This window comes from Ochotona princeps, chromosome 13 (genome assembly GCF_030435755.1).
Source record: "Ochotona princeps isolate mOchPri1 chromosome 13, mOchPri1.hap1, whole genome shotgun sequence".
Lineage (NCBI taxonomy): Eukaryota > Metazoa > Chordata > Mammalia > Lagomorpha > Ochotonidae > Ochotona > Ochotona princeps.
Genome location: NC_080844.1, coordinates 68,687,022 through 68,700,499, shown reverse-complemented (window position 1 = coordinate 68,700,499; position 13,478 = coordinate 68,687,022). Strand labels below are relative to the sequence as shown.

General features: G+C 59.7%; 1 protein-coding gene across 1 annotated transcript in view; it reads right to left on the bottom strand.

Annotated features, from left to right (window-relative positions):
• The window catches only part of JAKMIP3 (Janus kinase and microtubule interacting protein 3), a 56,218-nt gene that overhangs the window by 27,406 nt on the left and 15,334 nt on the right, over positions 1-13,478 (bottom strand). Inside the window, exons 2-3 of the mRNA XM_058671615.1 lie at positions 10,062-10,315; positions 4,527-5,024 (exon numbers count right to left, since the gene is read on the bottom strand). Coding sequence (XP_058527598.1) covers positions 4,527-5,024; positions 10,062-10,196 — 633 coding nt within the window. The 5' untranslated portion in view covers positions 10,197-10,315. The remainder of the gene's footprint in view (positions 1-4,526; positions 5,025-10,061; positions 10,316-13,478) is intronic.

Here is a 13,478-nt window from a genome sequence, read left to right as displayed (position 1 = left end):
AGGGTGGGCATGGATCCCTCACTCAGGGCCAGGGTGGGCGTGAGTCACTCACTCAGGGCCAGGGTGGGCATGGGTCACTCACTCAGGGCCAGGGTGGGCATGGGTCCCTCACTCAGGGCCAAGGTGGGCGTGAGTCCCTCACTCAGGGCCAGGGTGGGCATGGGTCACTCACTCAGGGCCAGGGTGGGCGTGGGTCACTCACTCAGGGCCAGGGTGGGCGTGAGTCCCTCATTCAGGGCCAGGGTGGGCGTGAGTCCCTCATTCAGGGCCAGGGTGGGCGTGAGTCACTCACTCAGGGCCAGGGTGGGCGTGGGGGTAGGGTGGGGTCATGCCAGGCCTGAGCTGGGTCAGTCACTCCAGGAAATCAGTAGACGGCTGGGGCTCTGCACCTGCCCTCCTTGAAGGACGTTGGACTGGGGAGACGTGGCAGGAGCTCACAGTCCCTGTGCTGGAGGCTGGTACAGGAACACGCTAGGATGCCCCCTCTGTTCCCGCCGAGGCCAGGTCAGGTCAATGCCTGGGCTGGGGACAGCATGCCATCCAGGCTGGCCCCTGCAGGCTCCCTCTCCCCTGTGGGCCTTTCCCACAAAATGGTCAGACACCAGGTCTGATGGGTGCCCGGCTTCTGGACCTGGGCACAGCCACTGTGCGGAGAGATTTCTAAGCTCAAGCTTTCCTGACCAAGGGCTGTCCAGTGCAGGAACTGGGGGACACCCCGCATCATGTGCATAGGGCAGGGCACACCCTGAGCCAAGGTTTGACCACATGAGTTGTGGCTTCCTTGAATTCCCTTACTATCAGGGGTTTTGGTGGGAGCTGCTGGCCTAGGCACCTCAAAAGGGCCTCCCCGTCTGGGCCTTGTGGGTTCTTGGCTCTTCACCAGAGGAAGTCTCCGTTGAAGGCAAAGGCATCCAAACGGAGCCCCTTTCAGCCCCTTCTTGGGGATTGCCCAACTGCTGTGGGCTGCAGAGGAGGGACCATGGCACACAAGACATGCTCCCAGAGGGCTTCCACCCACTGGTTCTCTTTCCAAATGACTGCATCAGCTGGGCCAGGTCAGATCCAGGAGCTTGGCACTCCATCTGGGTCTTTCACAAGAGTGGCAGGAGCCCTAGCACTGGGCCCTCCTCTGCTGTCTTCCCAGGAGCACTGGCAGGAAGCTGGAGGGGAAGTGGGTGGGCAGGACTGGAACGGGCCTCCTATGGGATGCAGGCACCATAGATGAGTGCTGAGGGAAACGGGCTGCACAGTCCACCCACCTCGGCCGTACCAGAGGCCCAGCACAGCCCTGGCACCACAGCAGGTCCCCCAGCAGTGCCAGGGCTGACAAGGGGTAGGAGATAGTGGTTCCTGCCTGAGCTCGCCCAGGGTCATGGGGTGGGGGACTCTGGAGTCCCCAGGGTGTCTGCAGGGGTGGGGGGAGGGGAGCAGACCTCACCAAACACAGTGCTCCTGCCCTGCTAGGTGCTGCCCTGTGCCCCCTCCACCAAGGCCACTGCCAGGCAGCGTCCAGAAGCCCCATTTTCTGTTTGGAGTCAGCCTGCCTCTGGCAATGCACGAGAGTAACAGCAGGTGCACAGCAGCAGGAAGTCCGGCTGACAATTTATCCTGGAACTTGGCCGACTGCTCCTCCTGCCTCTGACACCAGTTCCTTAGGAGAGTCAGGCCACCAGCACCCGAACGCTAACCCTTACCATCTGGTGACTTTCATTTCTTCCTTCTGCCTTTTGGGACAGAATAGAGAGGCAGGACAGAAAGACCCGATCAAGAGCACTTTTTGTCTCCTGGGGTTAGCCTTGTGGGGCAAGGCCCCCACCCCTGGATCCGCCTCTAGCTCCCCTAGCCAGAATGAGAACAGCAGAGGGAACGCTCCCCTCACCCCTCCCGAGGGCGCCAAGAGGGCAGGCAGGCAGGGAGGGAGGGGCACAAAGCCCTGAGGAGCAGCCTTCCAGGAGCCAGCGCCAACGCGGGTGTCGGGGAAGCTCTGATGCAGTTAGACGTGGAAGCTGAAAGCACTGCCGGGCAAGGAGCACGCAAGCCGCGGCTGCAGGGAGATCAGGACCCTGGGGTGCAATGCCCGAGGAGCAGGGTTTAGGAGACAGAGTGGGGGAAGCAGCGGCTGAAGGCCACATTGGGTCACAGTGGCAACTGACTGCCAAAGGCACTTGGGTCTCGCACAGCATCCTGCCTTCGACTCAGCAGGCTTCAGGCTCTGGTGTGGCAGTGGGCACGAGACCAGCTAAGAGATCAGGAGTGAGCAGCCTGCCCAGCCGAAGGTGGCAGCGGCAGGCAGGGAGAGTGGCTCCACCACCCGTGGCAGTCTCGCCAACCCTCGCTCCCCACGCGGTTAGGGGCATGCTTTGCATGAAATGCTCCTGCACTCCCGCAACGTCTCCTGGAACTGCTCTCCTGACCCCCCTGCCCCCCAGGAATCCACGAGGACAGGGGTCCCCCAAATCAGAGGGCAGCCATGGAAAGTCCCACGTAGGGCACGGTGGGTGGTTTTAGGGTACACAGCCAGGAGGAGAGAGCCCAGGTTGGAGGCCTCCAGCAGAGCCTCTGGTCTGAGAGCCATGCTCCCAGTGGACGTTTTGCAGTGAGCTTCTATTACTCAGACACTCAGAGCAGGGGAGAAGACCGACTTCTGGGGAGCCAGCAGGTACGTGAGGACAACGCTGAGGACCAAGCAACAGCCTCCGACAAGCACCCCCATGGCCACTGGGGGCCCTGCTCAGGCGCTAGGTGCCAGGCCAGATCCCTCTTCTGGCCCCTGGACCCACTGTCCACCCGGCTTCCAGGCTCTGGGCCTCAGGAGGGGACCCCACCTTCTGTCTGGGGCCAAGGGGAGACAGGAGGACCAGTGTGGCGGTGGTGCCCGTGGCTGGGCTGGCAGGTGGCAGTGGCCCACTCCCTTGAGCTGTACTCCTGAGCCTGGGGGTCCTGTCGGGCTGCCCATGCCTCCCTGAGCTGTCCTCCCCCAAAGCCAGGGGAGGGAGAGGCCGTGTGCCAGGCAAATCCAAAAACAGAAGCGGACCATGGCACAGCAGGCTAAGGCTCCAGCTGTGGCGCTGACATCCCACAAGGGTGCAAGCTCCAATTCAGATCCAGCTCCCTGCTAATATACCTGGGAGAGCAATAGAAGATAGCCCGCATGCTTGGGTCTCGGCACCTACTTGGGAGACCTGGAAGAAGTTCCAGGCTTCAATCAGTCCAGCTCTAGCCACTGTGGCCATCTGTGGAGTGAACCAGCAGACAGAAAATCTCTCTCTCTTCTCTCACTGTAGCTCTTTCAAAGAAGAATAAATCAGGGTCTGGCGCCGTGGCCTAGCGGCTAAAGTCCTCGCCTTGAACGTGCTGGAATCCCATATGAGTACTGGTTCTAATCCCGGCAGCTCCACTTCCCATCCAGCTCCCTGCTTGTGGCCTGTGAAGGCAGTTGAGGATGGCCCAAAGCCTTGGGACCCTGTACCCATGTGGGAGACCCGGAAAGAAGTTCCTGGCTCCTGGCTCCAGATCGGCACAGCACCGGCCATTGTGGCTCACTTGGGGAGTGAATCATCGGATGGAAGATCTTCCTCTCTGTCTCTCCTCCTCTCTGTATATCTTACTTTGTAATAATAAATAAATGCATCTTTTTTTAAAAAAGAGAGAAGAATAAATCAATCTTTAAAATAAAGGGGTGGGGCAATGAGCCCCAGAAGGCCAGCTGGTAAAGCATCAGGTCAGTGGCCTCTGGGGCCCACAGGGGTGGCGACCACGGGGAGGCTGGGCCGCTGCTTCCTGCTGTGGCCCTTGGTGAGCAGAGGAGACCCCTCCCCGGGCAGGGCATTCTGACCACCCTAGGGCTCAGAGGCCACGGGAATCACGAAGCAAAGACTGCCTTCGCCTCCACTGTCCCAGGGAGGGGCTCACGTCCTGAGAGGCTGAGGCCGGAGCCTGGCGCTGCAGAGGGTGACCCAGCACCGGCTCAGGAGGCATGGAGGGGTGTGCTAACCCTAGGTTAGGCAGGCCTGGGCTCCGGGGCTCTTTCCCATGGTGGGGTCCTCTACCTCAGGATGGACTAGACACAGCTCCGCAGAGCAGCCAGAGGTAGACTGGAAACAAGAGGCCTGTGGAGTGGGGACTGGGAGGGGCTGCTGAGCACAGCAGGGTGGCAAGACAGGTCACCGCCTGCCCACATGGGGGCCGCAGTGCCCAGGTGGACGCCAGCCTCTGAGGTAGAGCAGGACAAGTCCACCTCCACAGCCTGGCGTGAACTGGCTGCGGCCGATCCCAACAAACCCCGAACGTTCCCGGGCCCTGGGGCTGTCCAGCCTGCCACCAAAGCGGCCAACTTTTGCCCACAGTGACTGCAAAACGCTCTCCTGACGCCCACCTAAGGGTCAAATCCTTGAGGGGACAATGGGAACCCACTGCTGCCCTGCGGGGCCGCATTCCTGCCTGGCAGGGTCTAGGTGGGCATGTGCACAGCCGTGAACCGTGCCTGCCCAAGCCACATGAGCCCACCCATATCCGTGGCCACATACCAGGCGGCGGATCTCACGCTCACACTCTTTCTTGATGCGGCTGATCTCCTCCTGGTGCAGGTGGTACACGCTGCGGATCTCGGCGGCCTTGATCTTGTCAGCCTGGATGACCAGCGTCAGCGCCTCCTCCACCTGCTTCTTGGCCCCCTTGAGCTCGGAGATCTCCTGCTGCATCTTCACCTTCTCCACCTCGAAGCCCTTTTTGGCTTCCTCCTTGGCCTCACACAGCAGCACGGTCTTGACCTTGTCGGGCGCGCCGTCCCGCAGTGCGTGCAGCAGCGCCTGCAGCCGCTGGTTCTCGTTGTCCTTGATCTTGATGACGCGCAGCAGCTCGGCCTCATGCTGCCGCAGCAGGGCCTCACGCACAGCCTGCAGCTCCTTCATCTTGTCCTCGTGCAGCTTGGCTTTGAGCTCCGTGAGCAGCACCGCACTCTTGTGCTGCTCATGCTCGCGCACCTGCCGCAGCTCCTGGTTTTTCTCCCGCTCCACCTTGCTCACCTGCAAGACAGCGAGACCACAGTGCTCCTGAGGTGCCAATGTAAGACAGAAGGCTTACCTGACCCCGCACAACCACGGGCTCCGGAGGTGGGAAGGGAGGGGAGCACAGAGCATCCTTGGGGAAGCAGGCCAGGTGGGGAAAGCAGACGGATGGCTGCCCCAGGGCACCGTGGGGGGCTCTCCCCTTGAACACAGCCCCACCCAGGCTGCCGAGGTCGCCTCCTCTGCCGTCTGGCCCGGCCCCAGCCCACCCCAACCCTGAGGAGCTGGGCTGGAAGGGCACCAGGGGGCAGGGCAGGCTGATGGATGGCTGCCCCAGGGCACAGTGGGGGGCTCTCCCCTTGAACACAGGCCCACAGGGGGTAGGGCAGGCTGTGCCTGGGAGCTCTCCAGCCAGCTCTGGCTCCCTTCAGCCCCATTCATGGTGGTCAGTGTTATGCTCACAGTTGAGAGGTGACCACAGAGCAGGTCTCTGTGATTCAGGGATGCCAAGACCCTGCCTTCTGGCTACACTGTCGCAGCACCCAGAACCCAGTGCACGGAAGTGCATCTGGGAAACGGGAAAGGTCAAATCTAGATTAACCTTAGAAAACCAGCAGAGTGTCTGAAGACACGCTGAGTCACCCAGGCTGCCACGGTCGCTTTCTCTGCTGTCTGGCCCACCCCAACCTGGGGAGCTGGGCTGGAAGGGCACCACGGTCTCACATGCATCGTGGATCTCCCATCCTCCTGACAGCTCGGGACACAATGCTGACACCCCATGGCGAGAGGTCAGCTTCTTGACCTTGACAACCTGTCCCCTACTCACCTCTCTCCATACAAGTTGGGCACCAGCCACTAGCCGCCAGAACCAGGCAGGCCTCTCCCAGTGGACCTGGAGGAGGACCCACACTCCGTGGTGGCTATGCCACCCTGTCCCAGGGCTGAGAACTGTCACCTCATCTCCCACCATTGCCCCCATCCCTGCAGGGTGCACCCTGCAGGAAAGACCTCAGGGAGACCTCATACCCATCTCAGGTCCCATGGAGCCCTGGGGCCTCTGGCTCTCCGGGCAGGCCCAGCCACTCCTGCCTGTGGTTACTCTCCTAGCCTGGCAGCTCTGGGGGCTCCCCCTGTGCCCGGTCCTATCCCATCAAGCCCTGTGTTGCCCTGCAGGGTTCCAGGGCACCACCTGCAGGCATCCTTACCCTTGTAGAACTGGAGGCCTGTTGTGCCAACCCCTAGGCAAGCTCTCTGGCAGCTTTTTGGGCTGTGACCCTGGCTGTCCTCCGGTCCTGAGACCCCCCCCTCTTAGAGACTCCTGGGCCCTGGGGGCCCCAGTTACCCTGGAACATTCTGGGACTCAGGCTGAGGCCAGGGAGCGGGGGCTGCATCCCTCGGTGCCCAGGACCCTCCCCCTCCTCTGAAGCCAACTTCATGATGTGAAATGGCAGCCACCTGGTGGGTCTCCCCATGGGGTGGCATGAGTCCCCAGCCCAGGCCTGGGACAGCCAGATGCAGGGGATGCCTGCTGGTCCCCAGGGCCTGGGGCACACCAGGGCCACCTTCCCCTCTGACAGCTTCTGGAGAGGAAGGCAGGCAGCGTCACATGGGCAGAGAGGGCAGGGAGACACACGTGGGCCACACCGTGTGCAGTCAGAGGGGGGTCTCCACATGCAGCAGCACCTGTCCCCAGGCCACCACAGGTTGGGATCCGAGCCTGGGTCCTGGCAAAGGCCTTGGCCAGCGGAAACCAATGGCAGAAGGAGCCCTCTCCGTCCTCCTGGGGCTATGGTGGCTGAAGGTTGGCTACTGGCAGTTCCGCCTTGCACTTCCTGGAGAGGCGGTGCCACAGGCAGTGATCAGGGAAATGGGCTCCAGGCTCCAGGCCACTCCCTGGGCTCTGGCATTCCGACACTCCCTCAGCTCTCCCTGCCAGCAGCCCTGGAGACGGATGGAAGGAGGCTCCACCCCCACCTCTGGGACGGGAGACACAGGAAACCCACCTGATGCCAGGGCCTCAGTGAGTGCTGGGTGATCAGAGTTGCCAGAAGGAGAGGTGGGCTTCAGGCAAATACCTGGTCAGCACCTGGAACCTGCTGGGAGCCGGGACAGCAAGCAGCTTTGCCGTGGACTCCAGGATACGTTCTGCCCAACATGTTTGCCAGTCAGCTTCCCGGAAAGTCCAAGCAGCTCGTGTTCCCCACACCTGCCCTGGTCTGTGACTACATCTGCCTGTGTTCCGCACACCTGGCCCTCAGCTGCCCATCTGTGTTCCACACACCTGCCCTGGGCTGTGACCACATCTGTCCGTCTGTGTTCCACACACCTGGACTTGGGCTGTGACAAGACATAAAACCCTGGAAGGCAAATTCTCTTGGCTCACTTTCTTCTGGCAATAAGCCGAATGAAACATGTTCCCCTGCGACCACGTGGCTCCCTGTGAACACAGCTTACAAATCCTCACCACCATTCCAGGCCCCTCCCTCTCCTGCACAGCTGCTCAGGGCCCACCAGGTGCACCTGCTGTCCCAGCTCTCTCCTCTGCTGCAATCACATCATCCCATCCTCACAGTACTCTGCTTCCACTTACACATGGAAAATATCCAAGCAATCAAACCAACAAGCTCGTTCTTTGCAGCCACCACCTCTGCAGACAGGACTAGAAAGAGCATCCAGTTCCGAGTATTCTCACATAAACAAAGACTTCTACAAGGCAACTCCAAAGTCTGAGGAAAACTGGATTAGCTTTGTTTGGCACCAAAAAAAAAAAGTCTTGGATTCATGTGTAGCTGCTCTTCCATAACACACCATGCCGTGGCTGGTTGAAGACCCTCATTGAATCGCACGCTCCACGTGGAAACTCACTGGTGTAAGCTGCAAACACGTTGCCCCAGAGAGTAGCCAGCTGTCCCAATTCTATTTACAGCACAATCAACCCTTCTACTTACCTCAAAACTACTTTTGTTCACCAAGGTTCACACAGAGAAAGAGCAGACATGATGGGGTGCAACACTGGGAACTTACAGCATGGCACCAAAAGCAGAAGCTGGCACACAGCAGGGTTGGGGCATAGCAGGCTAAGCTCTTGTTTGGGGTGCCCGCATTCCATAATGGAGTCCATGGTTCAGCTTTCAGCTGCTCCAGCTTCCTGCTAAAGCACGCAGGAGACCTGAGGAATTCCTGCTTCCTGGGGAGTGAGCCAGCTGGGGGACAGCTCTCACTCTACCTTTTGAGTCACTCTTGGGGTTGGTGTTGTGGTGCTGTGAGTCAAACAATTGCTTAAAAAACTGACAGAGTCCTGGCTGCTCTGCTTCCAAGCCAGCTCTCTTATGGTGTGAGTGGGAAAGCAGTGGAGACGGCCTGAGGGCTTGCACCCTCACACCCACAGGCAAGACCAGGTTGGAGGTCCTGCCTGCTGGCTGCTGGATCCAGCTGGACAGCAGGCCACAGGGCGGAAGATCTCTCCCTCTTTAGCTGTGACTGTGCCTTCTTTTTCCTTTTTAAAGATACTTCATTTTTATTAGAAATTCAGGTTTCCAGACAGAAGGAGAGACAGACAGATCTTCCATAGGTAGATTCACTCCCCAAGTGGACGCCATGGCTGGAGCTGCACCGATACCAAGTCAGAAGCCAGGAGCCTCTTCTGGGTCTCCCACATGGGTGCAGGATCCCAAGGTTTTGGAGTGTCCTTGACGGCTTTCCCAAGCCACAAGCAGGGAGCTGGATGGGAAGCAGGGCAGCTGGGACACAAACCAGTACCCATATGGTATCCTAGCGCATGCAAGGTGAGGATTTAGGCTACTGTGCCAGGCCCATACACTGTGCCTGTTGAGAAAAGGAATGAAACAAGTTAATACAGAGTAGGAGCTGGCCGGGATGGGGGTGGTCTTGCAAAGCCAAGGACTGCGGCTGACCTCTGACCCTGAAATCCAAGCTGTTGTGTCCTGAGGAGTAAGTCTGGGGGAGCTGTGGGGACGGGAGGGGTCAGAGCAGGGCGGCAGAAGAGTGGCTGAGGACACAACACACTCCCAGTCCCAGTGTCCCTTGGGAAGCAACCCCCAACGCGACAGGTGCTGGGTGACCCACAGGGGCTCAGCCCTCTAAGCAGGGCCATGCGGAGACCCCTCATTGTTGAACTGAGACAGGCACACAGCTCTGGGGGAAGGGCCGCCCAAGCTTTGCAGACCAAAGGACCGGAAAAGAACATGTCTGGGCAGAGGATGAGCCACAGAGAGGGACCTTCCTGGACACTGGAGCTGAGTGGCCAAGGAAGCATTCTGGCAGTTGGGCACATGGGCAGTGCAGCTCCCTCACACCCCTCCTCAGCCCTGGGCAGCGAGCCTCGGGCTCTGGCAGCTCCTGCTCCCTCTGCCAGCAATGTCCCTGCTCTCTGAAGACCCAAGAAGAAACCAGGCCCCAAAGCCCAAGAACGCCCAAGGCCTTGGCACCCTGCACCCGTGTACGAGACCTGGAAGAAGCTCCAGGTCCCTGACTTCCAATCCACTCAGCTCCGACCACTGCAGCCATTTGGAGAGTGAACCAGCAGTTGCAAGACCTCTCTGTCTCATCTCTCTGTAACTCTTCCTCTCAAATAAAAATAAAATAAATCTGAAAGAAAGAGAGAGAGAGAAAGAAAGAAAAAGAGGAAGGAAGAAAGGAAGGAAGGAAAAAAGAAAAAAAAAGAGAAGAAAGCCAGCCTGGTGCAGTAGCCTAGTAGTTAAATCCTCGCTATATGGGCACCGGTTCATGTCCTGCCTGCTCTACTTCCATCCAGCTCCCTGCTTGTGGCCTGGGAAAGCAGTGGAGGACGGCCCAAAGCCTGGGACCCTGCACCTGTGCGGGAGACCCAGAAGAGGCTCCTGGCTCCTGAGCCATTCATTTCTGACTGGCACAGCCATTTGGGGAGTGAACTAGTGAATGAAAGTTCTCTGCCTCTCCTTCTCTCTGTAAATCTGCCTTTCCAATAAACAAATTAAAACAGAGACAAGATTCAGGGTCCGGGGACGGGAGTCGGGGGGCAGGGGGCGGGGGGCAGGGGGCAGGGGACGGGCGTACCTTGCCCTTCTCCTGCTGCAGCTCGATCTGGGTGTCCGTGAGCTTGGCACGTAGCTCCTCGTTGGCGGCCTGCAGCGCGGCCAGCGCCTCTCCTCTGTCACTCCTGGTCCGGCCGCTGGCACCCTTCTTGGACATGGTGAGGCTGGTGGTCGGAGGGACGTCCCAGGCAGTGTGCTCAGACTGGGCCGGGTGTCCAGGCCAAGCTCGTGGCGGGTGTGGCCGCGGTGGTCGCTCTGCTACATCCTCTCATCCACCTGTGGGGAAGCACACCTGGTGAGCTGACTGTACCGGGCAAAGCTGCCGCCAGCGACAGCCCCACACACGCAGGCCCCCACCCACTCCTAGCACCTGGACACAGGGTCTCCTGCCCTCTGCCCAGAGCCCTCTGGTGGGGCACATTCTCTGCCCCAGGAACGGCCCTGGGGACAAGAGCTTTAAGCTCACAATTACACACAGGCGCGAGCCTCGGGCAGCTGGCAATGGAGCAGAAGGCCATGGCCAACAGCTCCATGCAGGAGACGCCCTGAAGAACTGAATGCAGCCCATACGTGGACCAGTCAGGACATGGGGTTGCAGCCCATGCTCAGTCCAGCCACAGGGTCACAGCTCATGCCCAGCCCAGTCAAGGCACAGGGACACAGCCCACACCTAGCTTAGCCAGGGCACAGGGTCGCAGCCCATGCCCAGTCCAGCCATGGGGACACAGCCCACAACCAGCTTAGCCAGGGCATGGAGACACAGCCCATGTCCAACCCAATCAGGGAATGGAGACACAGCCCATGCCTACCTCACCCATGGGAACACAGCCCATGCCCAGCTTAGCCAGGGCATGGAGACACAGCCCATGTCCAACCCAGCCATGGCACGGGGACGTAGCCTGCACCCCTGGCACCTGCAGTGTGTGCTCCCCAAGCTGGCTTCAGGGCAGGCCAAGACTGCACACGTGTCATTGTGGCACTGGGGAAGCCACTGAGCAGAAGGCATCACAGCCCCACGTCCAGTACAGTACATCCTGAGGTGGCAAAACCACAGGCCAGTGCACAGCCCCCCTCCCAAGCCAGCGGTGCCAGCACAAGGGTGGTCTGAGGGCACACCAGGGTAGCTGTGTGTCCCTCTGGGCTGGCCGGCCCCACAGGAGACCTTAGGCATTCACGGGCCAGTGTGGTGACGACCGCATGTCTGCTGTGTACCGAGTGTCAAACATCTGGATCTGACGCCACCCTCATCAGCAGACACCAGGTCAGGGGGAACCTCCGTGCCCACACGCCCCTCTGGGCACTCTCGGGGAGATCCAGCAGGCCCCTGATTGTGACAGTAGGGCTGCTCGCAACTCAGGCCTTCCCTGGACATTAGTCTGTGGAGCATGGCCAAAGCTCAGCTTCCCATAGGAACCCAATGGGTGGCATGGGTTCTGGGAGGGCCGCTGACCACCCGCCTCGCAGGCATCTGCCCACCCCAGGCAGGGTCCACCTGCCTGAGGTGCACAGTGGGAGGTGGTCCAGGTCCCAAAGGGCACCTCCCACCCTCAGGGCTCCAGGCGAGGTGGGCGCCAGCAGTATCGGTTCTGAGGCAGGAATCTGCAAGTGGCCGAAGAAGATCCGCTTGGTCCCTGGAGTTTCTGGGGCTAATCCGACCATCCAGGACTGCACTGTCCGGAACTGTACCAACAATTCAAAACCATATCGACTGTCCAATACTGTACCATCCAGTACTGTACCGACCATCCAATACTATACCATCCAGGACTGTACTGACCATAGACTATTGTACTGTCAGGCCCGGTGGCGTGGTCTAGCGGCTAAAGTCCTCGCCTTCAAAGCCCCGGGATCCCATATGGGCGCCGGTTTGAATCCCGGCAGCTCCACTTCCCATCCAGCTCCCTGCTTGTGGCCTGGGAAAGCAGTCGAGGACAGCCCAAAGCTTTGGGACCCTGCACCCATGTGGGAGACCCGGAAGAGGTTTCAAGTTCCCGGTTTTGGATCGGCGCGCATTGGCCCGTTGCGGCTCACTTGGGGAGTGAATCATCGGACGGAAGATCTTCCTCTCTGTCTCTCCTCCTCTGTGTATATCTGGCTGTAATAAAAATGAATAAATCTTTAAAAAAAAAAAGAATATTGTACTGTCCAGAACTGTACCAACCATCCAGAACTGTATCAGGCATCCAATATTGTACGGTTCATCCAATACTGTACCGACTGTCCAGGACTGTACTAGCCATCCAACAGTGCACTCAGTGTCCAATATGGTACCCGCCGTCCAGCTCTGCACCCCCCGTCCAGTACTAAGCACTGCCAGAACATATCTACTGGCACGTCTGGACATCTGTCCTGCAAGCAACCCTGGTTCACTCAGCCCATGGCCATGGCAACATTCTAGAACTTCCATGGGCTCTACTCTGCTCTTACAGCCCCTAGTGCTAGATGGACTGGAGAATGCCAGTGACTTGGGGGCCATCGGGTCCCCAGCCTGGAGCCCTCCGGGGTGCCCACACAGTGATGGGCACACAGCATGCTCTGTTATCATGTGCCTCTTATGCCTGATCAGAGACGAGCACAAGATGCTTCGCTACAAACACTCCCACAGCAGATCCTCAGCATGAAGGAACAGGCCACCTCCAGGGGACTTGTGCTTCCCACTCATCTGAACACGGACCTCTTCCTCATCATGCTGTGAAGACAAACTGAGGCCACTCGGCAGCCCTGCCCACACAGCGTTGCGGGCATAACCTACTCTGAACCTGCTCCGGGGCTGAGAGCTGCAGAAAATACTCTCGGCTGCCCCCGGAGCTCCTGGTTGTGAAGCAGGGAGCCACGTCTCCCAGGAATGAGTCCCCAGGGTCACGGCCAGCACGCCCAGCCGCGGCCTCCTGGCCACCTCTTGGTAAGGACCCTCCCCTCCTACAGCAGCTCCCAGCCCCGGCCGACAGTGGATGCTCTGAGCAGCTGGGGAAACCAAGGCACAGGGAGATGAACGCTCAGCAAGGCCACTCCCTTCCGCCAAATGCTGGGGTCCTTGAAGGAGCTGTGAGGTGGAGTCCTGTCCAGAGGGCAGGTGGGCTCAGCACCCAGCCCTAACCGCAACCCATGCTGCGGAAGGCAAACAAACCCAAACCGCCATCCCTGCCTGGGCTGGGTACCTGCCGTTCTGATTCTCACCAGAGCCAGCTCAGAGCAGTGCCACACTGCCCTGAGCAAGCCCCACCCCTGGCTGCAAAACAAAACACAACATAACTAGCCCTTGTGGCGGAGGGCACAGTCTTGGCATGCACCTGCATGGGCATGGATGGAAACAGGCTGCTCCCTGCCCACTAAGTGAGACAGGAACTCAAGCAGGGCCCACAGGGCAGAGGCAGAGCAGGGAAGGCGAGCGTCCCACCCGGCTCCTAGTGCTCCTCACCGGCTCTGCCGGATGCGGGAA